General features: G+C 37.5%; 1 protein-coding gene across 3 annotated transcripts in view; it reads right to left on the reverse strand.

Moving 5' to 3' along the window:
- Positions 1-26,124, reverse strand: part of ksr2 (kinase suppressor of ras 2) — a 112,662-nt gene that overhangs the window by 70,424 nt on the left and 16,114 nt on the right. For 2 of the 3 annotated variants that reach the window (XM_026187933.2, XM_026187932.2), the window contains exons 4-5: positions 13,187-13,222; positions 10,919-11,420 (exon numbers count right to left, since the gene is read on the reverse strand). In XM_026187933.2, the coding sequence (XP_026043718.2) occupies positions 10,919-11,420; positions 13,187-13,222 (538 nt within the window). The remainder of the gene's footprint in view (positions 1-10,918; positions 11,421-13,186; positions 13,223-26,124) is intronic. The other variant, XM_026187934.2, reaches the window with a different exon arrangement.

Raw genomic sequence — 26,124 nt, forward strand, 5'->3', positions numbered from 1 at the left:
TGCACAGGACAGACTCAAAAGCTCATTTGTCCCAACTTCCAAAGTTACTTGAATAACTCATTATGTTCTCAATATTAATGTTGTTTTTTGGTCTATATTTACCACTTGTTTATTGCATTTTGCTTGATGTGTGTGTGATCTGGCTGTATAAAGAATTCCTCCTTGACAGATATCCTTGAACCATCTCTAGGGTTTACAGAGAATGGTCTAAAAAAGCGAAAGCATCCAGTGAGCAGCAGTACTCTGGGCAAAAATGTGTCTGTTGATGCCAGACACTAGGGAGAAATGGTCAAACTGCTTCAAGCTGATAGGTAGGCGACAGCAAATCAACTAGCCACTTAATGTAAAACCAAGGTTTGCAGAAGAGGATCTGTGAATGCACGACACATGGGGCTACAGCAGTAGAATATCACATGAGTTCAGCTAACAGCAGGAAACTAGGCTACAATTCACAATAATCAAAACTGGACAATACACATGGGAAAAAATTGATGAGTCTCAATTTCTGCTGCAAAATTCATATGGTAGGTTCAATATTTGTGTGTGTGTATCTATCCTGCCTTGCTCAAGCTGCTGATGGTGGAGTATTGTTGTGGGAGATGTTTTCTTGGCACACTTTGGGACCCTTAATGCCAACAGAACACTGGTTAAATGCCAGAGTCTTCAGGAATATTGTTATAGACCAGTTCCATCATTTTATGACCACAGTGGACCCAACCAATGTACCACATCACAAAGCTTAAATCATCTCTGAGTCATTTCACTATATTGAATAGTGACAATTTAGTTTACTGTAGTCAAATGGCCTCTACAGTCACTAGATGTCAGTCCAGTAAAGCAGCGGTCCCCAACCACTTTTGCGCCACAGACCATTTTATGTCCGAGAATATTTTCACAGATCAGCCTTTAAGGTGTCGCGGATTAATGCAACAAAGTAAAACTACCAAAAAAAGAAGATTTATTCATAACACACGGGAAAAGACCCAAGGAAACCGAGTTAACGATAAAACACGATAACAAAATAACGATACAAACCCTGAAAACCATAAATTTCACACCGAAGCCTCAACTCTCGTGACCCAGTACCAAATGATTCACGGACCGGTACCGGTCCATGGGCCGGGGGGTGGGGTCTGCTGCAGCAACACACCTTTGGAAACAGGAGACTGGCATCATGGATGCACAGCCAAAAACATATCAATCAACTCTGTGATGTTAACATACCAGTATAGATGAACATCTCTGAGAACTGTTTACTGTGACTTGTTGAATCTCTGTCACAAAGAACTGAGCAGTTCTGAAGGCAAAAAAGGGTATTTTCCCACATTCCCCCTTTTATCCAGTATCTCTTTGTAATAAATGCAAAGATACTATAAAATATAATCTATATTATCTTTAAATCATTATTATTTGATAGCGGTAACAATTTAGGTGTCTCAATTTAACAGTGACAACAAGAAGATCCAGGTAAAAGACATTAAATAGTGATTAGAACACTTGAGATGTGTGTGTAAGCATCACCTACAATGTTTGTGGAAGTCTGTGTTTTCAGTCAGGTCAGTAGAAACTGATTGTAAAAACCAGCTCTCACATTTCAAAGTCAGATTTGTATATGAAGGGGCAAATGATGGAGTCATTAAAAATGATTACCTAGCTGACAAGATGTTAAGTATGCTAACACGAAAAATGTAATTATCTATGTCTGTCTCTCAAGGATATATGTGCACGACGAGGCCGATTGAAAAAGAAAATTCAGAAACCTCTGGTGAGCCACTCTTTTTGATATGTAATTTAAAATTGATTTTGATGCTGCACATATTCAATCATGTCACGTAAGGTTAACAGTGGTTTGATGGCAATTTACCAGCAACACTAGGAGTCATTTCAGTTATCACAGCAAAACAAACAGTAATATTGCCACTGTATTGATACAGCGGTGCTCTTTAACCCTCTCCGTGGAAAATTCTGTCTTGAAAAATGGGTTTCCAAGCTGCATGTGTTGACATCAAGTACACATTATTTGACAGACAGGCAGCATATTATGGTTTCTACAACCCCAAAGCTAAAAAAAAAAAAAAAAGAAGTTAGGGCATGAAGAACAATGTCAATAAAAACAGAATGAAATGATTTACAAACCTCATAAACTCATATTTTAAACATAAAGGAACACAGAATACATTAAATGTTTAAACTGAGACATTTTACTCTTTCATTAAAAATATTAGCACATATTGAATTTGAAGAGAGCGATACGTCTCAAACAACACATTGGGGCCCTCAGGCTGCACTGCATAAAAATGGGCACGGTTCTGTCATGGAAATCAGTGGATAGGCTCAGGAGCTCTTCCAAAAATCACCACTGCTGAAAGTTATATACAGGTTTTACAGCAACATATGCTTTAATCCAGATAGTAGGGGGAAGGCCTTGCATAACATATACTATATGTCTTGCATGTTTCAGCAAGACAATGCTAAACCACATACTACATCTATTACAACAGCATGGCTTAATAGTGGAAGGGTCCACATGCTAAAATGGTCTGCTTGCAGTCCAAACCTTTTACCAAATTAAAACTGTTTGCACATCACAAAACAAAAAATACAGCAAAGAAGACTCAGGACTGAGCAGTGAAAATTCTCTATCAGTAAAGAATGGGATAATATTCCTTTCGCAAAAGTCCACTGGTCTCTTCATATCCCAGATGTTCAAACAATCTGAAAGAACAGAGGATGCTACATAGGTGTAAATATGGCCATGACCCAACTTTTTGCAGATGTGTTACTTCCATTGATTTCAAAATGTCTTGCTGGACTGTCTCACTGACATAAAATTGTGGATGCTGTTACATTTTTTAAATGTGAATCAGTGAAAAACAGAAGGGGTACTCTATTCAGACCTTCTGAACTTCACTCTGGAAAATTCCCAAACATCCTTGCAAGGGTGTGAGGCTGCTTTTTCACAGCTGTTTCACATTTGAAAAACAAAGAAATGCTGTTTAATATAAATTGTGAAGGATAAGAAGTTTCTCTCCTCTGCTTACTTCACTTCATCCACCCTTGCTTATTGGAATAGCCTCTTGTCCACAGTTTGTTCAAAATGTGGCAGCTCGACTCCTGACAGCCACAGGCAAACAATACAATATTTTCGCCCTTTTACACTGGCTCCCAGTGTGTTTTTGAATAGATTTTAACATTTTTAAGTGACTAAATGGGTTAGCATCTCCCTATCATTCTGATCTTTTAACCAAGTGTGCTCCTTTAAATTAGGACCTTACATCTTCAAAACTATTTTTTTGAACATAGAACATGGGTTTATGAGATATGCAAATCATTGCATTGTTCAGTTTTTATTTACATTTTACACAAGTCCCAAAGTTTTTAAACTGGTAATGTATCTAGCTGGGAGGTTAATTCATTTTGTATTTTGATCATTTATTTATTTATGTCATGTCTAAAGCAAGAAACTTGCAAGGAAACATCTGCTCGTGATGATAAAAAGCAGCATAACAAATGAAAATTAATATTAGCACTGTATTCTTCTACTCTATATGCATATTTATTGTACACTGTTGTACATAGTGTACACTGAATGACTCCGACAAATTTCAAACTAATTACTTCCCTAATTCCCCTAAACTTGGCACCATCCCTGGACTCAGCATATTTTTTTATGCTAAGAATAAACTCATTAATTATTGGAGAGGGAATACGTTTTGCTACTTTGTAGTCATCACAAATTAATATAGAAGAGAAAAAAAAGCTGTAAACAGGAGAGTTTACTGTAAAACTAATATATCTACTTGAACTCTTCTTGCTTCAGGCGATTGTTTTCAGCTTGAACAACTGTTTTGGTTTGCTCACTAAGATATCTGTTTTCAAAAAGTGAAACAAATGCAAAAAATGTTTTAGGGCTAAATATGATGTCAATGTAGATCTGAACTTTTTCACGGTAATAGAAAGGTCACTTCTTTTTAAGTACCATGCTTATCATGCATTAACTGTCATGATTATTCTACTTGTTAAATTCATGCCTGAAGATCTATTTGTACATTACACTGATAAAACAGAGCCGTAGCCGTAGATACAAAAGAAGAAAAGGTATCTGTTCAACATCTGTCTCCAAAGATGTGAAGAGACATTACATGATTTTCATTGTGTCTTCATTTTCCATTAAAGCAGTGTTTCTCAAATGGGAGTAACATACAGTCTATTTGGGCTGCTGGTACCACTCAGCACCCCCTATTTTATGATAAATACTGAAAAAAAATCAAACATACATAGTCCTAAAATATTCAAACTTTAATTTGTTCAACCAGTCCCTGGTTTCAATTCAACTCTTAGGTCTCATAATCTGTCATTTACTAAAAAACCTCGAAGAAGAAAAACATGAGCAAGTCACTTTTTAGTATTTAATCACCACAGTAATTGAATTTTCATTCAAACGAAGCAGCAATACAGGTGAAAATACAAAGAAGTAATCCACATCTGTGTCCTTTTCTCTACCCTGTGCCTGGAAAAGAGTTTGATCGCTCAGTTACCTCCCTGCCGTAGACTGTGACAAAATTAGTTTGAAACATGGGCTTTTGCTTCACTGCAGATCTGATACAAAATCTTTGGGCACCTGACTGAAGGTCAGACAGACCGAAACGTAATTTAATTAATACTCTAGCAGTAAGCGAGACAGTGTGTGGGAGTTCCATTTGATTGCTTTTATGAAGTGCAACTTATCGGAAAGACTTATTTAAATGCAACTACAATGTCATCTTAGTGTCACTGCATGATGCCAAAAGACTGGTTTGAACTGAATTTAGTGATGTATTTTAAACATTTTCAATGCAGCATTTAATTGGGGGGTTTTTTTTGCTTGTTTGTTTGTTTTTTTAAATAAATAATATAAAGGCTTTTTTTTCTCAAAAAAGCTTTAGTAGTTGGAGGAAGTTCTTTGTATTCACAGAACAATTATTAAATGTCTGTGAGCAGTGCCTCCCTAGTCTTTTATTTGCATAATGAAATTATTACCTTAATTAAGACGTGTTTCTATTTAGCTTGATATCATTTACACATTAACACATCTGCCTGTTTTTGATACACACTTTTTCATTTTGTGGCTTCCTTTTGCAAAACAAAAGTCTCTTCTTGGAGACAACAGCTGCAGCCATATTTAAACATTGTTGTTTGTCCATGAACGGCACACATTTTTTGATCTAATGGCCTATTAGCTGCGGAATGCAAAAGTGTTGAATCTGTTAAAATGCAAAACACTTATTTTCCATCCTTAATTCTTCTTGGAAGGTAATGTTTATATCACTGTTGAGCCATACCTCTTAGCAAAACGATTCTCTGTAATGTTAATGAGTTGGTTTTCTAATAATTCTGCTTTGAATCGACACCTCATTAGCATCCTTAGAGCTTTCTGTTTTTTAAGCTGCCAAAAATGACCTTATTACCAGTTGAAAACGCCTACAAGTAAAGGCAGTGAGCAGCTAGCAAGCTATCTGCATCAAGAGACACAGGACAAAATCACTTCTACACAAGACTGAATATATTTGGACTAGCACTTGACAGGTGGTGAGAAAGAAGACTCCAATTTCCCCAAAAGGAGAAAGTTTCCCTCTCTCATGCATTATGACTTGCAAAATTGGCAGCGGTTTCATTCCAGGGTGAGAGTTTCTTGAATTCATAGATACACATCGGTAAGGAGGCAATTTGCTCATTATTTCTATGGAGGGATAGAAACCATCCTGTGGTTCACTGCAAGCTGAAAGGAAAACACATTATCACACAGACAAACACATTAAACCAAGAAGGACAAAGCTATCAAGCAGAAGACGAGCGTCCACACCAGCAGACCACAGTATTTGCTGAGCTTTTCAATGAAAAAAAGCATTCGGAATCAATTTTCAAGCCATGATTGCAAAAATGTCAGTATCTCAAACCTATCATGTGAAAAAATAAAAAACGTGGAAATGGAGGCTAATATACATTAGAAAGGATATGAAGATGCTTCGAAAGCCAACTTTAGAGAACGTGTACAATGCAAAAACATTTCTAAATGATTTTAGATGATATATATGCCAAAAAAGAATAACACTAAACATATCTTGAAATTGAAAGCACTCAGATATTAATATAACTTTGCTTTCACACTGTGATGACGACAACACACCATGAACATGAGTGGAAAAATGCTGAAAGCCGAATATGATTACTTTCCATTCATATCCATGTTTTATCTCCTTTTTAAAATCTTTATCTCTGAGTTAATGGTTATAGTTGATTGCATCCAAGATAAAAAATTTAAAAAAAGATAGCAAGAGGAACTCTTCACATTTTCACACATTGAAACCCCCATTATCTATCATATCATATCTGTCAAAACCAAACTCGAGTTTTCTTTCAACAAAGTATGGGGGGGGCAGTCTTGCACATTCAGCTGCACTGTCTTTGTGCAGTGATAATCAGAAATTAGATAATGAGAAATTAGCCCATATCTCATTAAGATGAAGGGAGAATAATGTCTCTTGGGGTCAGAGGGTAATCCCTGCCTATTGCGTCCTGGCCACATTGCCAGGCAATTAAGCACAAGAAAATGAGAACCCAAGGAGCACTATGCACTTATTAAAATCCTAGTAACAGGGGGCAATGTGGGAAGTATGGAAAGAGCATAGCAAAAAGCTTTTTATTTAGCTTAAAAAAAAAACAAAAAAACTTGTGTGATATTTTACGTATTTTTATCAAGGTTTTTCCCTCTGGTGGAATATTTGTAAGATTCTCATCTTCCCAAATCTTTAAGTGAAAAACCACATGACGAATCGTGATGCAGCATTTAAGAAATAATCAAACTGTATGATTCAGTCTTCAGTCTCCTTTGCATCAAGGAAGAGAAAAACAAACTGACACCTACTACTTCCTTGCACAGACATAAAAGAAACAAGAGACGCCAGAGACGAAAAACCAACCTGATGCTTGCCAGCACCATTCTGCATCCAATTATGATGTATTAGGAGAGGTACTAAGCTATCAGAGAAGCCAGCAAATCTGCCCTGTCTCAATGAGTTGCAACATTTCCAGGCATACATTTTCCATTGATTAGAGTGGCTCAATTCACAGTCTGCAGTTTATCACTGCTTTGGGACCGGTAATCAATTCTCTAATGCCGTTTGAGCCTATTCACTGGAGCTATGATCCAGTCGTCACCAAGCAGATACACACATACACACAGCCATGCCCACTGATATTGTGGATGTAGCCCTGTGTACATCCAGGCCCATACCACATATAACCCAGATGGCCATCATAAAAGCAGAGGACAGCTCTAAAATATTAACTTACCAAGTGTAGCAGTGATGGGGCACTGTCATCTAATGGTATTATCAAAATGAGTGCAGCTCTCCTGAGGCAGACTCTGGTTCCTGATTACCAAGCAGTGGTGGACCCTGTTTGTGACCAAATCTGATCAGCATAGCACCAGACATAGGGAAGGCCAGTCAGGAACTCAGCCCGAAGGCCCCTTATCTCTACCGACAGGCCGGTGGTCCTTTATAGGCAATGATGTCCTCCCAGGAATTAATCTGATTGGGGTCTGGTGGAAGATTAAGTTCCAGTAAAACTGCTAAAGGAAAGGTATGGTCCTAACCTCCCTTCTAAGCCATTCCTTTCTTGGATCAGAATGAATTACATTTTGAGACTTTGTACAGAGCAGAGGGAGGACAGGACTGCATCTCTGAATGTTTGCTTCAGGCAGGGCTTCAACTGAAATTAACTGACCACCGCTACCTTAGACTATTATCACTGAGATCATTTTTACACTGAAACAATTTGGTGAAATAGAAGCCATGAAGCTTCAAACCTAAATTAAAACAAAGCCTTACCTAATTCTGCATTTGATCCATCATCATCTGCCTTGCAAACAAAATATAATATTAACATTCCTCTCCTGGTACTGATTAAATCCCTAAAACCCTATCACAGGTTTTCACATTTGTGAAAATAAATACTTTTAAATGGCTTAGATGTAACACTGCCCCTCTGCCTTTATCAGTTTAAGTAGATGTGTGAATATGCAACATTATCAATTCTTTTATCTCCTATGGTATCATACAGCTTCAAATTTTGACTGTCTATAAAACAGCATAATATAGTTTTGAAACCCATATCATTTGTATCTGTGAATTATATCTGACAATCAAGAAATCATTGAAATAGGACCAAGTGAAGTAGACTAAAAGATACTCAAAAGCCAGACATTATGGCGGGGTCAAAGGAAATTCAGGAAGAAATGAGAGATACAATAATTTACAGCAATTCTGCAAAGATGAGTGGGCCAAAATTCCTCCACAGCGCTGTAAAAGACTCATTGTCAGTTCTTGCAAACAAAGGGCCATGTAGGTTTGGATTTATTTCCCCCCTTACTAAATAAACGTCTTCATTTAGAAACTGCATTTTGTGTTTACTCGTGTTATGTTTGTATAATATTTACATTTGTTTGATTATCTGAAACATTTAAGTCTGACAAACATACAAAAAAAAATACTGAAAACACTTCAGGTGCCATATAATGACACATGTAGGATCTTGGTCAGACTTTCAAGATAGACAGCTGCAATCCATATGTTTTTGACTAGTAAGCTTAGTATATAGGTTTGGATGCGCCAACTGTGACTTCACCACAGCCTCATAAGCATTTAAACTGGCGCACAGGGCACACTGGACTCTTCCCCTGAATGATAGGTGTTGCTACTCGGAAACAAAAAATAGCAGCAGAAGAAGTCAACACAAAGCAAAGCAAGTCATAGACTCATATTGCTTCATGAAGGTAACAAAAATCAAGAAGTGCATGACAAACCAAAACAACACCAAAATGCAGTGTGCACCAGCTGCAAGTGTATACTAGGTGTAAAGTCCCTTCTTTTCATGCTGTGCTGAAAACTGTTGTGTAAAAGTTTCAATTACCGTATTTTCCGCACTATAAGGCGCACTTAAAATCCTTTAATTTTCTCAACAACAAAAGATCGACAGTGCACCTTATAATCCGGTGAGCCTTATGTATGAATTCTATGCTTACAGACCTCGAACCGATTTTATGTGGTACACATTCTGTCAAAAAATGTTTTAGTATGACTTTGGGAAGTTACGAAGCTGCACCGCTTGATGGATTGTCGGAGCATTACGGCTCCATAGTCAAGAGCCTCGCAGAGTAATCTGGGTCCAAAACTCAGTCTGCTTCAGGTCCCAAAGTTAAACGAGCAGTGGCATCACTGAGAGTTAAATACTGTCTAAATTATTTCATCTTTAATAAAATGATCAGTGTTGCTGCTTTACCAGGTGTAACAATGAAGTTTAACATCCAGGCATCCATGAAAACAGAATTTATTAAATTTAACGGAGTTAGAAGTTAGCAGAAAGTTAACTCGCTAGTTTCCATACAGCAAAATCTCCAGTGTTAAATTAACACTGGAGAGTGTCTATATGGGTCCACACCTCTGAGTGTTAAATACAACACTGTTGAGTGTTAAATTAACACTTTTGACAGTGTTATATGTTTAAAAGTAACCTAGTCAGTTTTGAAGATTAGCAAAGACTAACACTGAGCAGTGCTGATTTTCTAACACTGGAATATTTCTAACATTTTGAGTTATTTTCCAGTGTTAGAAAATCAGCACTGCTCAGTGTTAGTCTTTGCTAATCTTCAAAACTGACTAGGTTACTTTTAAACATATAACACTGTCAAAAGTGTTAATTTAACACTCAACAGTGTTGTATTTAACACTCAGAGGTGTGGACCCATATAGACACTCTCCAGTGTTAATTTAACACTGGAGATTTTGCTGTGCCTAAACATGATCTGACTGAGAGATTTCTGAAAAAATTAAAACGTACAGCTCTGCTATCACTTCCAACATACATGAAGACAGAAAACTAAACAGCAGTGATGTTTGTAGGGTTACTGAAATTGGACTAGCTGGTATATAATGATGTGCTACGTGATCGCTCGCACACAGCTATGTTAGCATAACATAAACAGTGAAGCTGGAGGAATAATGCTAACTTTTTTCCACTCAATAAAAGTTAACGTGAGGGTTCCCGATGGTCAGGAACAAATGCAATCGCATGGCAGGATGCTGTAAACGGACTAAACTTCAGTCAAGAGAACAAGTGAGATAATCCATCCACAATACGAGGTTAGTCATTAATATACTGCAACAACATGGGAATATAGCAGCTGCGAGAGAATTCAACATTAATGAATCAATGGTACGGAAGTGGAGGGAGCAAGAAGAATGAGTTGAGTAAAATTTGACTTATCTGACTGTTTTGTTTCGCTTAATGTGCCTTATAATGCGGTGCGCCTTATGTATGAAAACAGTGCGTCTTCTAATCCAGTGCGCCTTATGGTCCGAAAAATACAGTGATTCATTCCATAAATGTGGTAATAATAACTCATAAAGGAATTGCCTATTTGTGTTTTAATCACAGATGGTTACATTTTGTTATTGTCTTTATGTTGTTTCTGCTACTTTCTTATTTTTATTAGGGTAAACTATAGTGTCTAAAGTAAAGTCACAGGCAAAAATTATATATTTAATAATACTTTCATTCAGTGGATTAACTTGACATAAATCAGCCCTTAATTGTTTATTGTTTAGTCACAGAATTCTTTAAATGATATTTAATCCTTGGTTCTAATGCCCAAAACTTCCATATAGAGGCTCATTTGCAAACATTCCAAAAAAACACTTTGGAATACATTAATAACATTTAATTTGTTTTTTCCCATGGTTTGGGAATGATAAACGTAAATACCAACTTCTGAAGCCTAGAAGTAAAATAACCTCTGTATTCACTCAAAAACACACACAGTGCTCCAAAATGGCTGCCACTATTTGCCATTAAAAATCCAGAGAAGCACAAAACTTACTTTGGTGTCTGTGTGTCATCCAAGCGGTTCCCCAGCTGGAACTCATGGGATTTGCTGCGGTGCAGAGCGGTGAAGCCTGGCAAAAGATGGATAAGTTTGCGGCTTGGCGGAGGTGGTGTTCCTGGGGCCTTCACCTTATTCCTTCGCCGCATGGGAGGAGTGCCAGGTGGGGTCATGGTGTTGACCACCAAATGAGTCCGAGGAGGGGTGTGACCAAAATGCCTCTGGCGGGGTGATGGGGGCAGGGAGCGATGACCAGAGTCCAAGGGAGGGAAGAGCCCTAAAGAGGGGCTGTCGACAGTGAGTCGATCGGCATACAAAGGGGGGGCCAGGGCCTGTGGGCTGTGGCACATGTGCTGGTTGTACTTGGACTGGACTTTGGGGCTTTGAGAGAGCTGGAACCGAATCCACTGACTGGCCTCTGGCTGGCACACCGGAGTGTTTTCTTTGCCAGATTCTGATGTGGGCCACTGAATGGACCAGTCCTGTTTGGTCTGGCTCCCTGTTGAAAGTCCACAAAGACAGAGACAAACATCTGGTTGTAACATGTTGCTAAAATACATTTTTCACAATTTTACAAAAATAACAAAATAACATATTTTAGCTGCACGTAGTGGTTTCAACTCATGCAAATAGTTTTGGTTTCGTTTGTCCAGGTGTGGAGATATCCGTCTACAATTCAATATCCACCTACAGTACTGTACAAAAGTCTTGAGCCGTCCCTCAATTCTTTATTTTTTGCTGGGAAAAAGTGGAATAGGTGCAGTGATTCATTGACTCATCCAACAACGAACATCAAAAGATATAAGGCAAAAACAGAGTTTGTACAAATAAAACAAGCTTCATGTTCATTCTTCAACCCAGCCTGAACTCTCTTAAGCAGTTAGTCTTCAGGAATAGTTCTCCAGGCTTCTTGAAGGACATTCAAAGCTCTTCTGTGGATGGTGACTGCTTTTTGCTCCACTCTCACACTTCTTCAGTAATGTTGAGCTCTGGGCTCTGGAGAGGCCAATCCATGTCTGATAATGTTCCATTGTGTGTATTTCTATCCAGGTATGCTTTTACTGCTTCGGCAGTATGTTTGGGATCACTGTTATGATGAAAAATAAAGCTGATATATAACAGCTCTAAGGCCATGTTCAGAAGGTACTGCATGTTGGCTCAAAATCTGAATGTACTTTCCGCATTCATAATTCCAAAAAACATTAAATACACCACTGGCTGAAACACAGCCCCAAACCATGACAGAGTCTCCAACATGTTTATAGACGGCTGTAGACACTCACTCTTGTACCTCTTTCTTGACTCGCTCTGTACCTCTAACAATTTGAGTTAACGTGTTCAAATTCTGTTGCCACTGAACTGATGACTCTGTCAGGTCTTGTGCTTTCCTGGATTTTTTCCTATTTCCTTACATGACTGTATGTACTTTTGTGTACTTAAGTACAAGAACTTCGCTGAAAATGAGTGAAAAAAACAGCCAATTTAAAGATCTTCAAAAAAAAAAAAAACCCTGAATAACTATAGCTTAAGACCATTCTTAAAAATCACTAAAAACTCCATGGAAAAAACAAAGGTTTGAGGGGTGACTCATGGCTTTTGCATAGTACTGTGTGCAATATATTTTACATGGAATAATAAATGGAATTCTGTTCATGTTTCTCACAGCTTTGTAAAAGACTACCCATGAAAAACTAAAATGCAACATTGCTCTGCAAAACAAAAAATACTTACATTTTTTTTAAATGAACCCAAAACTAAAACTGTCTGTATATCAAGACACAACTTAGATTAAAGGAAGAAGTTATTTTTTTGTAATTTGAGCATTTTGCAATAAAATGGTGCAGTTAAACTAAGCAAGTTCTTCGTGTGTGTGTAATACTAAAATATCCATAAGCATTTTTTGTCTTAATTGAAGCATTTGATGAAGTCCTAGGGCAAAGAATATATTTACAACAAGTTAACTGCATTAATCTGAGCAATGAAAAATACATTTTTTCCATTATCTGATGTGAGCACACGAGCAGCAGTGGTGTTCAAATATGCTGGCGTGGAGCAGATTAAGCATCGCTTGATGGAGGAAGAGAATGAGAAATGGAAAAGTGCTCAAGAACAGAACAGGGCAAAGCTGCATGAGTTAAAACACAAGCTGACTTTTACTAAAACTAAACTTTCAGCTGAATGACAGAGAAAGATCAACAGAGAAAAAAATACTTGAAAGTGAGCAGCCAAAATGAGTGTTTTTGAGTTCAGATGACAATACTTTACCTCCATTATTGTGCAATTTATCCTCCTCAAGTTGTTCTTCAGAAAGAAACAAAAAAGGAATGTGTTTATTGATCTGGAAGAGAAACGACTGAAATAGTGTGCAGTATTCTATCCGTCTATCTACACAACCAAATGCACAACCAAAAGGCTATTTAGAAAAACAAAACATAAAGTACAATTGATCTTGGGTACATCGAAGCAGATGCAGCATCTCATGCATGACTGAGTGTGCACAAACTTGACCTCACAGTTTTAAAAAAATGTTTTTGACCGTCAAGCCACCATTAATGCAAATTTTCTGTCAACAACCCCATACTCTCTTCTTTTTGTGTGCCTTTTTTTTTTTTCTTCCATCTGACATTGTCTCTAAGGAACTATAAGCAATGCAAATGCACACACTTTCACAATGGCAACATCAAATGAACCACGAAAATATCAGCAATAAAAAGTCCCAGAAGAGTTGCAAAAGTTAGAGGAGGGTGGGGGCGATGGGGGTAGTGAGCAGCTTTTCTATAATGTTATGAAGAAGATGCTGGAAGAAATGATGAGTTATGGGAAGAGACAACTGAAGACACAAGAGTCCTGATATATGGCAAGTTTCAAGGGTGTCATTTTTTTTCTTTAAATATTTTCATTTGTTCTGCATCTGAGAATTTTTAATAGTTGCTAACACATCACCACCCTACAGAGAGCTGGTTCCACAGGAGAGGGATCTGGAAGATAAAGGCTCTTCCTCCTATTCAACTCTTAAATACCAGTACCCAAGAAACGGCAAGTAAACCAGCAGCGATCCAGAGTAAAAATCTGGTTAGATAAGATTTTTAGGGGTGAGTACAATAACCTCCGTTTTATCTAAATTTAGAAGCAGAAAAATTAGAGGTCATCCAGGTCCTCATGTCTTTAAGACATCCCTGCAGTTTAATAAATTGAGGTGTGTTATCTGGCTTCATAGATAGATAAAGTTAGATGTCATCTGCATAGCAGTGAAAATGTATGCTATGGCTTTTAATGACGGTATCAAAGGAAAGCATGTATGATGTAAAAAGAATAGGTCCCAGTACAGAACCCTATGGAGCTCTATAGTTAACCTTTGTGTGTGAAGAGTGTGTTAGATAGATATGATTCAAACCACAGCATCAATGTGCCTATAATCCCCATGGCGTTAATGCCGTTTCCCTATTGTAATGAGCTGTGAACCCTGATTGAAACTCCCCCCCCCCAAAAAAACTCCCCTGCTAATGATTTGTTCGATGCTTTAATGATTACTTAGATGCTTTAATGATTACCAGTTGTTGTTTTTTATGGTTAAAACCTTATTTGTGAAAAAATTCATGAGGTCATTACTAGTTAACGTTAAAGGAATGGTTGGCTCAACTGTGCTCTGACCTTTTGTCAGCCTGGCTAAAGAGAAACCTGGAGTTGTTCTTTTTTCTTCAATCAATGATGAATAGTGAGATGTTCTGGCTTTACACATGGCTTTTTTATAGAGCAACAAACTATTTTTGTCACGGGAGTGGAACGGACTCAGGCGCAGACTGAGGTAGCACAGTTCAACGACACTTTATTAATCACACTGGTGCACTATATACACGTGAAGGGGGGGGAAACACCAGGGTCCCGGGGATCACTTGGCTGGGGAGACACACTTCTTCGCACTCGCTCTGCTCCTCGTCCAAACAGTCTCCACACAAGCAGCTCAGCTCACTCTCCTACTCACGGGGTCCAGGGGTCACAAAAGGGCTGATCCAGGTAAATCTGTTTACACAGACGAGGGTAAGTCGAAGGCAAACACGGGAACAGTAGAATCGCAAGGAAGCCAGGCAATACTAACGAGAGTTACTCAATATTCCAGCGACGAACAGCTCAGAGCCCCAGCCTTAAGAGCCAGAGAACTGCAATCCGCTCGAGATCAGCTGCAGGTGCGTGGGCCAAGGGCAGGAGCCCAATCAGAGCTCCGCCCAGGCAGACAGGTAGGAGAGACAGAGTGAGAGAAAAACAACAAACACTTGTGGCCACACTGGGCTGGCCGGGGAGGCACAGGGACCATGACAATTTTACCAGGCTTAATGGAGATCTTCTAAAATAGTGAGACACCATTTCCTCTCCAGATTATGAGTTATCTGCTTTAAGGTGTGTGTTTGAGAATTATATGTTTGAAGGAAATTATATCTATAAACTTAGTTACACACTTTAAGAAACATCTGCTGTGGCGAAATTTATATCCCATTGCTGAGTAATCCATTATTGTAAATGTACATGTTATTAGGAAATGATCAGACAAAAGCAGATTTTCTGGGAATACTGTTAACTTTTCAGTTTCTATGCCATATCTCAGAACAAGATCTAGAGCGGGATTAAAGTTATGGGTGGCTTCTTTTAAATTTTGAAAGATGACTATCTAGATGGATGTTAAAATCACAGACAATAATGTGTTTATCTGAGCTGACCCCTAAATCAGATAAAAACTCTGAGTAAGCACCAGGTCAACAATACATAACAACAAATAAAACTGTTTTTTAAGTTTTCCAGTTACAGTGGACAAGGCTCAAAGTCAGGCTTTCAAATGAATTAAAACTCTGTCTGGGTCTTTGGTTGATTAATAAGTTAGAGTGAATGATTGTTGCCATGCCTCTGGTATGAAAACTTTTGGACCAAAAGTCCAGTTAATTACATTTTGAGCATGATTATCTTCTAGATTAGTGACCAACAGGTATTAAATCGCTGACCAATCAAATCGCTGTAAAATAGCTTCACCATTCGAGGAAAATCCCTTGGACTTCTGTGTATGGACAGCCGGAAAGTTTTTTAATAGCACCCAAAGTCTTTATGTTTCCCTAATGAACTTTGGTGATAAATATAGCTGAAACTGTTTTTTACTGTTAACTGTAAACAACTTTATAAAAATTGTATTGTTCTATAAAGATTCATCTTTGGTCCTAAAACAGGACACCTATATGTACTTGCTGATCTTACATCAAATTTACATTGAGACTAAGGAAACATTTGCATTCTGTTTTTTAGATTTATTGTTTTACTTTCTCTCAAACTGTTAAACACCACCAAAGCTGCAGGTGAAAAAAAACAAAACAATTTTCTCCTGTGTTTGAATGATAATACTGTGATATTGATACAGTAAGTCTGTTAAATAACCAGCCAGCCTTTTTTTTTGGCTTTGAATGGGCTAGACTTTACTATAGTAGATCTTTAGCGGTCGTACTGAAGAAAACACATTCTTGCAGCACTTTTAACAGTAAACTGCTGCACACATTCATGCCACTGCTTTGTCTGCAGGAGCTGTGTTGGTGTTGCTTTCCATCTATATTATTTGTGTTATCTTTTCATATTTTTCATACAATATAGTTTTATCTTCTTCTGCAAAATCAGCTGATTTGATAAAAATATAGATCTACATTTGTATGGATTGGTCAGATGCCACCAGTGCCACTTCTTTCATGTTACCACGCACTGAGGTCCCTTTTTAGAAATATAACTACATGTCATGGAGAGGCGGATGGAAATAACAGTTATTGGTTGTATCTTGCTTGTTCACAATACAAAGTTCAAGGTTCTTTATTTGCCATTTGTGCATAAAACCCTCAGTCAAGGCAAATGGAATTCTTGTGTAGATCGCTCTCAGTCTGTATACTATAAACACAATAGCCATGTTACACATATATAGTTTTCTTTTTCACAGTTTCAGAGTTCTGACAATCCTTGCATAGACTGAATCAGTTCTAAAGATCTCTCTTTTACTTTTTATTGGTCAATATTCTTTTAGCCGTTGCGTGCTTTACTACTACTGCTATTTAGACTCTCAGCATAGTGCTTTAAATCAAAAGAACTAAAATTCTGCACAGAAAAAATAACCTGGATTGTTACTGTTCTCGTTCATTCATAGTTATTTTAACCAATTAAACTGGAGATAACAGAAGGTAAAGGCTAAACAACCAGTAATATGAATATATATATATATAATAAATAATAATTTTATATTATATTTAAAAAAAAACAGTGTCCCTGATTAGTTCCTGCTCTCTGGCTGACAATTATAATCAGGGAACCTGGTATTGTCTTGGTTGTCATAGAAACCAATTGGTTGTCAGCACTGCCTGGCACGTGGTTATGCATCTCCTGCACAGAATATGTTTCCGAGAACAATGGCAAATCCAAAACTATGATCAGAATATTTATCATGCTGTAGCTGCCTTTCTGCCCTCAGTGAGGCTGCCTGAAGATCACGCTTACATATATCTAAAGCCAGAATTCATAGCTGCAAAATCCTTTAGAAAGACAGGCTGTAAAGGAGTGCTCATCCACAGATGTTCCTCAATCATCCCTTCTTTATTAGCAGAAATAAAACCATGACAAGCCACTCAGAAGTGTAAAAATTCTGCTTGACCCAACATGAATAATCAAAGACCACCGATAGGTTTTATAGCTTACGGGTGAGAGACATTAGATAGCAGACTGGGGCTGATTGAAGGGTGTTTAATACCTTCGGACTGTCCAATTACCAAATAGGTAGCTTTTGGATATGCCAACATCGATGATTTAAATTACAATATTCCTTTTGGCAGTTATACTCTTGTGTAAGCCTGCCTCACTTAAAAAATACTTTTGACAGTGTTTATTAAGCTGATACCCAAGTGAAATTTCTCTGCATGAGAAGCAATGAACTTGAATCACACTAATAAAACTGTTGCTTCAAGTCCTGATTCAGTCCATGAAGCACACTAGTATCTTAGCAACAGCTTTAGCAAAATAGTAACAGGAGCTGACTGATGAATTTCTTGTTTCAGATCATCTCACCTAAGCAAAAGCCTGAGGCAAATCAAAAACAGCTCGCTGCTAAATTAGATGAAGAACACATACTGAGCGTAACCCCTTTGAGATCTGTGATTTAAGTTAATTTGTGTGTCTTGTGCTCGTTAGACAGTACATTTTTGAAGTTGCATTTCATGGAGAGTTTTGATATTAAAAATGCTCTTTATATAATATGTAATTAATAATTTAAATAACCCTAACTTCATGGGGCAAAAGGCATATCAACAAGACAATAACCTGCTGACATCAATGCTTTGCTATTCAATCGTTTTTCTGCTGAGGCTTTCTTCCAGTGCCCTTAAAACTGCATTATTTTATGGGTTTTTTATTATTTTATTACTAAACAAAACTATATTAACTGTGTGAAACTGTAAAATGATCAAAATATACTTTGAGCCACTTTTGATTCCCAATTGATGAAAATGAATTGATGATGATGATCTGAGCAATAAATCAGTGTCCAATTCTTAAGCCATCTTATAATATGAGAGACAGTCCTGGTTGATTTCTGCTTTCATTAGCTCTGAATGTCATAATGAGATCAGATATTCTCTTTCATTTGAGGCAAACAAAACCAGGGTAAGTTTTAAATGTGATTTGATTGGAAACTCTAAAGCTAATTAATAATTCTCTTCCTGGTTCTTTTGTTTTTACATGGTGCACATTCTCGCACTGTAATAATACTAAGGAGAGTATAGACTTATAAGTGCAGGTTGTTAGTGGCACTAGATGATAAGATTATACAGTGTGAGTAAAAAAATGTTTTACCATAGAATAAAAAGGGTTTTTTTATTTTAAGAATTATAGCAATTTCTAGTACACGTGGCCCCATTTTCATGAGCTCAAAATTAACTGGACAAGCTTACTGGACAAATTTAAACTCAAGAATTGTCTTTGATATATGGATGAAAATCCCTAGCAATCCATGGACACCCCTAAATGCTCTGTTTCATTTCTTGAGATGCTGCTCTCTTCCCCTCATTCTGGTACAAGTCAATCTTGGTCCTTCAAATTATTTTTTCAAAACTGTGCAGGTCTTTTTCGATGCTTTCTGATAAAATCTGATCTTTTTCTTGGGTGGTCTTCTTGTTCTTTGCACCTTGTAGCAAACTATTTGTAATTACATACATGAAGACATCTCTTGATTGTAGATTGTGATAGTAACAAGCCAGCCTCTTCAAGCATGTGCTTTACTTGGTTAGACGTTGTGAATAATTCTGTCATTATGCACTTTAGCTGTCTTCAATGGTCTTTCAGGCCTTTCACTGTTGTAGAGTTGGCCAGTTTATTATTTTTTAAGACTGTCTTATACTGTTGATTTGGCCACTGCTTTGATACATCTGACAGGTTTATTTTGTTTTATCAGCCTCTGACTCTTTATATCTTATATTTAAAATTCCAATGAAAAGCTACAGATTAAAGTCTTTAAATCAAGCTCAGATTTTGTTAATTGAACACTGCCAATCGGCCAGTGCTCATCAGACCCAATACCTGTCATGATGCTGGATCTGTAACCCAGTGGTTCAGTATTTGGACAGTTTGAATCTGGTTGAAGTTCAGAATTCTGAGTTTAGTTATACTCTGAGTGACTTATGTTTAGTTTTCTTGTGCTTACAAGCTCTGATTAGATCGTTTAGGTCCTTTTGCATTTCCACTTTTGATGTCTCTCTGTCTCCTTCCTGCGTTCTTTGTATTTGGTCTGTCATGTCTATCACGTAGGATAAGTTCTGTCTGAATGTTTATTCATCCGTGTTCCAGTCGTGTCTCTCACTCCCTCTATTCCTTGTATTCTGTCAGGTCGTGTCTCATGTTTCCGGTTTTATTTTGATAGTCCCTTGTCTCGTGTTCAGTGTATTCAGTTTTTCTTCCTCCCTTTCTCGTTATATCTTGCCTCAGAATTGCTATTTATAGATAACAAATTCCTAAAAGGTGTATGTAAATGCATAAAAAGACAAAAGGCTCTTCCATAAGATTCCATAACCTTCTCGGGTTTAAAAAAAAACAAACAAACAAAAAACAAAACTTTCTTTATGGTCAGGCCTTTAGTTTAGTGAGCCCTTTCTGTGTTTCACCCCTTTTATTAGCAGATGTTGGCCATGTTTATGCATAACTTCAGATGTAATTCTGGAGCCACATCATCATCAATCTTCCATTCTCTGCTCTCACCTGAATAACCCTGCATCTCCACATCAACTGTCGAGAAACTGCAGTGATTAATGCAAATAGCACGCCCCAACACCATTAATGGTGCGAGCTTAACACGTGGCGAGGCTTTGAGAAATGCAGATAACAGCCTCATAATTGGACTAATTACCTCTAAATGTGTTGCTTCTTTAGGCTAAATGGCAATGAAATGCCACTGGGACAGTAGCTGGTCTATCTCACCGCCACTGTAAACAGGATTTGGTGAAAAGGGCAATGGCTGAGTTCAATATATGCAGTCTCCCTTTTTAATCTTGACTCTTTTGAATTGGGGGTTTGTGGATGTTCTTGCAGTGTAATCAGTGGGACTCAAAGTTAGAGTCTGCTAATTAGTTAACAGCCAATAGGGACCACCTATGGGTGTGCAGGAAGACAGGTGTTGGGGGTGGGGGGTTGCATCTTCTGGTCGCTTTCCTTTCCCGATGCGTCTGCTTTTTTTCTTCGCAACATGAAGACGCTTCTTCTTCACCTCCCGTTGTCATCACCTATGTCTCGCCCTAATTTTCTCTCCTGATATTGCACGCGCACCCCCATCCCCATACATACCCTCTTCACTTTCCTGTCCACCTCCGATTCCTTATCTCGCATCTTCTGTGCCTCCCTATCCACTGCTTTTACTCATCTCTTTTTCTTGCTGATGGCATTTGAAGCCAATTAGGTGTTTTTATGCATGTAAAGCTGTCTGAAGACAGGGCATGAGGACATTCCTTTCAGATGTCAAAGATTACAGAGAAAAAGCACAGAGGAAACCTGTCGTGCTGAGCAAAGATCAGCAGTATAGCTGCTCAACACAAGGACACGAATTCAAAAAAAAATTCTTCACGTGTACGAGAGTTTGTGTGTGTGTGTGGACTTGTCTGGAGGGGTGGGCTGGATAATGTGTGTATATTGCAGCACAAACGACTGACCGGCTGCCTTCAAATTGTATGACTCATCCTCATTGCAGCTCGTGGACTGCAATCCCAAGAGCCAGTAGTGAAATATTCTATTAACTTGCATTAGTTTCCTTCCTTCAACACCACATTGCAGAGGAACATACATTCACTTGGTATGTTTTGTACTTGTCTGGTTATGTGATATATAAGCTGGCAAGACTGTAAAGTATATTAATGTCCGTGCCTGCCAATTTTAACATAATTCCTGATGACTCACAAACTGGAGCAACATATTTTTTTTTCTGCTTTCATTCATGGCAGTTGAATAAATATATATATTTATATGGATTTTTGCAACAGCCTACAGATTTTTAGAAGAAATATATAACTATTAAAAAACACGTAAGAGCATCCTCCACTTCTTGCCTCGTGTGCTAAATGTTCTCATGGGGCTCATTAACCCTTAAAAAGCTTTTGCATGTGCTCTATTTATACAGATGTTCTGACAAACAGGTACTTGCACAATACCATTAAAATACAGAAACAAATACAGATGCGCAAATGTGGCAGTGTTCTGAAGCTATGACACATCTCCTTCTCTCAGCTCGTATTCTCAGCAAGAATATGAAGAACGCTTGTGTAAAACCAGGTTTTTCTCTCAGCCCAAAGTGCCTCTCACCACTTTGTGTGGTAGTGGTGGTGGAGTTGCTGCTGCGCATTCACACATCTTTAGCTTGCCCCCCTGTTAGAGAGTCCATTAGTGGCTCTGTGTGGCCAGAGCTTGTCTTTGGAGAGCCAGGGAGAGGCAGTGGGGGAAGTGGAGGGAGGTGGAAGCAATGGACCAAATGAAAAAAAAGAAAAAGGCAAAGAAAAGAATGAGGATAAAATATGGAAGACAAAGGAAAAGATGTTGACGATATAAACAAAGATCATCTAAATCGTCATAATAGACTTCGGTCATGTGACATCTGGTGGGGAAATTTCTATCAGTGCTCAAAGATTTGCTCGGGTTTTCAGGTTTAGTGCTTCTGCTTTTGAAACTGGTATTACATTTTATATGAGAAAAATAAGACTGAACCTATCATACCATTTTTTAAAGTTATGCACCAATTTTATTTTCTCTGCTGAAATAATATTAGTCGGATAAAGTTAAATCAATGACATTCCTGGTTTCATTTTTTTAAGCTGTAAAAAAAAAAAAAAAGAAAGAAAGAAAGAAAGAAAGAAAGAAAGAAAGAAAGAAAGAAAGAAAGAAAGAAAGAAAGAAAGAAAGAAAAAGCTACATCCAGATGAACAGAATCAACTTTTTGAGGTGTTTTTTGTTATCATTTAGTGGAACTCCCAGTTTTAGGTTTGTTTGGGTAAAACAAATAAAAAAAGTTGGAGACAAGTTTCCTGTGAAAGAGTTCCAAAACACAAAAAGAAAGGCCAGAAGAGATACTGATAAATCAGTGGGAAACACTATAATTATCCCAGCGACACCAGGGTGTTTTAGTCAAACTTTGTACAAACCATTTAAGACATTAAGGGGACTACTGGTACAAAGCAACACCCTCAGTAGAGAGGAGCAGCAGCTGTACTGAATACTTCATGTGTGACCAGACAAAGAAGACAGCCGACCTTCAATTAAGGATGTTTTCTGTTATGGCTTCGTTTGATTTTTATCAAAAGCAGGTTTTTATTCAAAGATTTCTCAAAGAAAGTAAATGTGTAAAAACATTGCTGAGCTTTATTTGTGTGTCCCCCCCCCCCTTTTTTTTTTTAAATAATCAAATAATTGTTTATTTTTAGGACAGAAGATATTTGCAGCCAGACAAACATCTCCTGCCTGGCAATAGTCATCTTGTAATGGATGACACTAAACAAAGGTCAGGAATGGCTTTTCACACAGTGGACTAACACTTGGATCTATGCCATCTGTTTCAAAAGTATGTGTACTTTGTAGCCTTCATATGTACTTTTACACAGCTATTGTTAGGTTACACTATTCCCCAGTTATAACATTTTATGTGGAAATCGTCATTAAATTGTGTTATCATCAATGTTCCACATGTATCCTGGCTATGAATGCAGCCCAGCTTCCTCAACTTTTGCATTTATTCAAAATCAGATTGAAGGAAGTGTCATAGACAGTTATGACAAAGGTGAGTTGGTCTCCATGGTCTCCAGTGATGTTTAAAGCCTTGTCGGTGTGAACCGTGAAGGACTGAGGCATCGCTGAGTGGAACCCCCTGATGGATTCTGCCATCAGGCGGTTCCACTGCTCTGAAACTGGAGTTGACAGTCTTCAAGTAAAATATGTAATGGTCTACAGCACAAACTCTAGTTTTGGTGCCAACCTAAATGAAGAAAGAGTTCAAATCAAAGTCGGCATAAACATACCAAAAAGAAAAAGGCAAAAAAAATTGACATAGCTAATAAAAACTAATTTAAACACATAAAAACGAAGCAACATCTAGTAATGGGACTTTAAATGTAACACTCGGGAATCATGTGACACTGCAACCAGCTAATAGAAAACAACAGGCCAGAAAACACAAGTTACAATTTATCAGCCTTTATGGAAAATTAACGTGTTTTGCAGTGTGGTACAGCATAGGCATTACTGCTTGCTATGAGACGGGGTTGGCCTGTTTGCCTTTCTGGATATTATCTTTCCCGGTACCCAGTCGAACTGATGAGGGAAAAAGAGAAGTTTGAGAAGCACACAGGAAGGTGGGCAAGAGCAGCAGACTGACTGAAAAACAAGCAGAGAGCATGAATATTTCGAGAGGACAGCCGAGCACCAGCAGCCTAACAAAGAGCCTGATTTTCAGACTGTGCAGTAAAAGACCTGTTCGTCTGAATGTCAACAGCAACTGAATGTTACACCTCCTCTAATAAAACACTCTTTTAATGAAGTACAGTTTTGCTTAGGGCACACTGAAGTAAAACTACTCATCAAGTTAATTTGCTTAATTATTCAGCAGAGTCTTCTGTCTGAAAGGACATCTGTTACAAAACAGAGTGTGTGTGTGTGTGTGTGTGTGTGTGTGTGTGTGCGCGCGTATGTTCTTACTGGTATGTGGGTGTATGTGTGGGTGTGTGTGGCTCTGTGTGTGAGTGGGAGTTGAAGAGAACCAGATATGCTATGTTAACGGGTGTGCTAAAGGTTGTTACTAAAACGTCCACCCTAATTTTAGTGATACTCTACTGCCCCCTTCTGGTTCAGCTGAATCATTGCAAAAGTCATAGTTATGACTGAAAACAAAATGTGGTCCGTTTATGCCATCTGGGGGCCAACCATGTAACAAACCAAACACACTTGTTGCATCACAGCACATACCTATGCATGTAATTGTGTTACCAACAGCCACATTTGATTTTAAAATTAATAAATAAATAAATAAATAAAAAGGGGGAAAAAAATATAGAATCAGTTTATATTACTGAGACAACTACAATTTTTACAAAATGTCTCTCCAAAATGGGAGATTAAAAAAAATATTCTTTTAAAAATATCTTTATAATTTTAACCATAATTGCATAGATTTATCATTGTTAAAGGTATGTGAGGCCGCAGTAATAATGTAATGCACAAAATGACATTTAATACAAGGGTTTGACTTTGAGATTTCATTTTTCTATTGCTCAGCTGGAGGCAATATGCTATCACAATATGCTCTGCTAAGAAATATGCACTTCCATTTCTAATAACAAATTAGAACAAGTGGATGAACCATGGGAACCAGTTCTTAAAAACAGCTATTTTAAACAAATGCATCAGTGCAGTAATTTTGCATATTTACCGACAGTGTATGATATGTTAATACCACAAAGCAATGATACACATCTGACTTCCTGTTTCATTTTTGACAGTCTGGCCCCGCTGAGAACAGAAAATAAAGACATAAGCATTTTACCAAATTAATGTTGCACATGACTAAAGGACAAGAACACACTGCTCTCTGTATTGATAATTTACAGGAATACCATATTGTTTATACATTTCAGAAAAATTGTTATTCTAAATATTTTGAGTCAGAATGTCTTATCATGTTATCTATCATATCTATCATGTCTTTCTGAAAACAGTTGTAAATGGTAAATGGCCTGTATTTGTATAGCGCTTTACTAGTCCCTAAGGACTAAGGACCCAAAGCGCTTTACACATCCAGTCACACACACATTCACTCACTGGATGTAGCATAGAAGCAGGGATGGTGTTGTATTGTATATGTAGTGTTTTAGTTCATTGTGCTATGAATAAATTAAGAAGAGGCTGAGAGGAAAGGCAGATCTGTTGGTAGTGAACAAAAGAAAACAGCACCACCTATAGAAACAACAGCAATTTCACTAAATATATTGAGGCTTGAATGTCACTTCATAAGTGAGTTTACTTTTAATAAGTAATACGTTTCCCATTCACAAAAACAGCTTTTCATCATCACCCCATGAAACACCTCACTACCCAGGATATTAAGTTCAATACAAATAAACTAAATTAAAACGATATGTGAAAATGTATTATATTCAATGGAAATACTAATAAAAACTATACTTAAAAATGAAATAATACTGGGTGTTGGCAAAAATAAAAATAAAACATACAGTAAACCTTTCCATTGTTATTTAAGTGAAATTTGTCAACACAACCAATCTGAGGAAGCTTTGGTGAATATTTTTACTGTCTTAATAATGTTTGTATTATAATACCTGTTCTGACCTTCTTATGTTTTGCTGCTTGACAGTTAACATACAAAAACTAACGTTTGAAACTGATGACAACTGAAAATATGGAATGAAAGATTTAAAAAAATTAATGTGAAAATCTGTTTTGGAAAAAAATATATACAGTGGGGCAAAAAAGTATTTAGTCAGCCACCGATTGTGCAAGTTCCCCCACCTAAAATGATGACAGAGGTCAGTAATTTGCACCAGAGGTACACTTCAACTGTGAGAGACAGAATGTGAAAAAAAAAATCCATGAATCCACATGGTAGGATTTGTAAAGAATTTATTCGTAAATCAGGGTGGAAAATAAGTATTTGGTCAATA

Source organism: Astatotilapia calliptera, chromosome 12, assembly GCF_964374335.1.
Source record: "Astatotilapia calliptera chromosome 12, fAstCal68.1, whole genome shotgun sequence".
NCBI lineage: Eukaryota > Metazoa > Chordata > Actinopteri > Cichliformes > Cichlidae > Astatotilapia > Astatotilapia calliptera.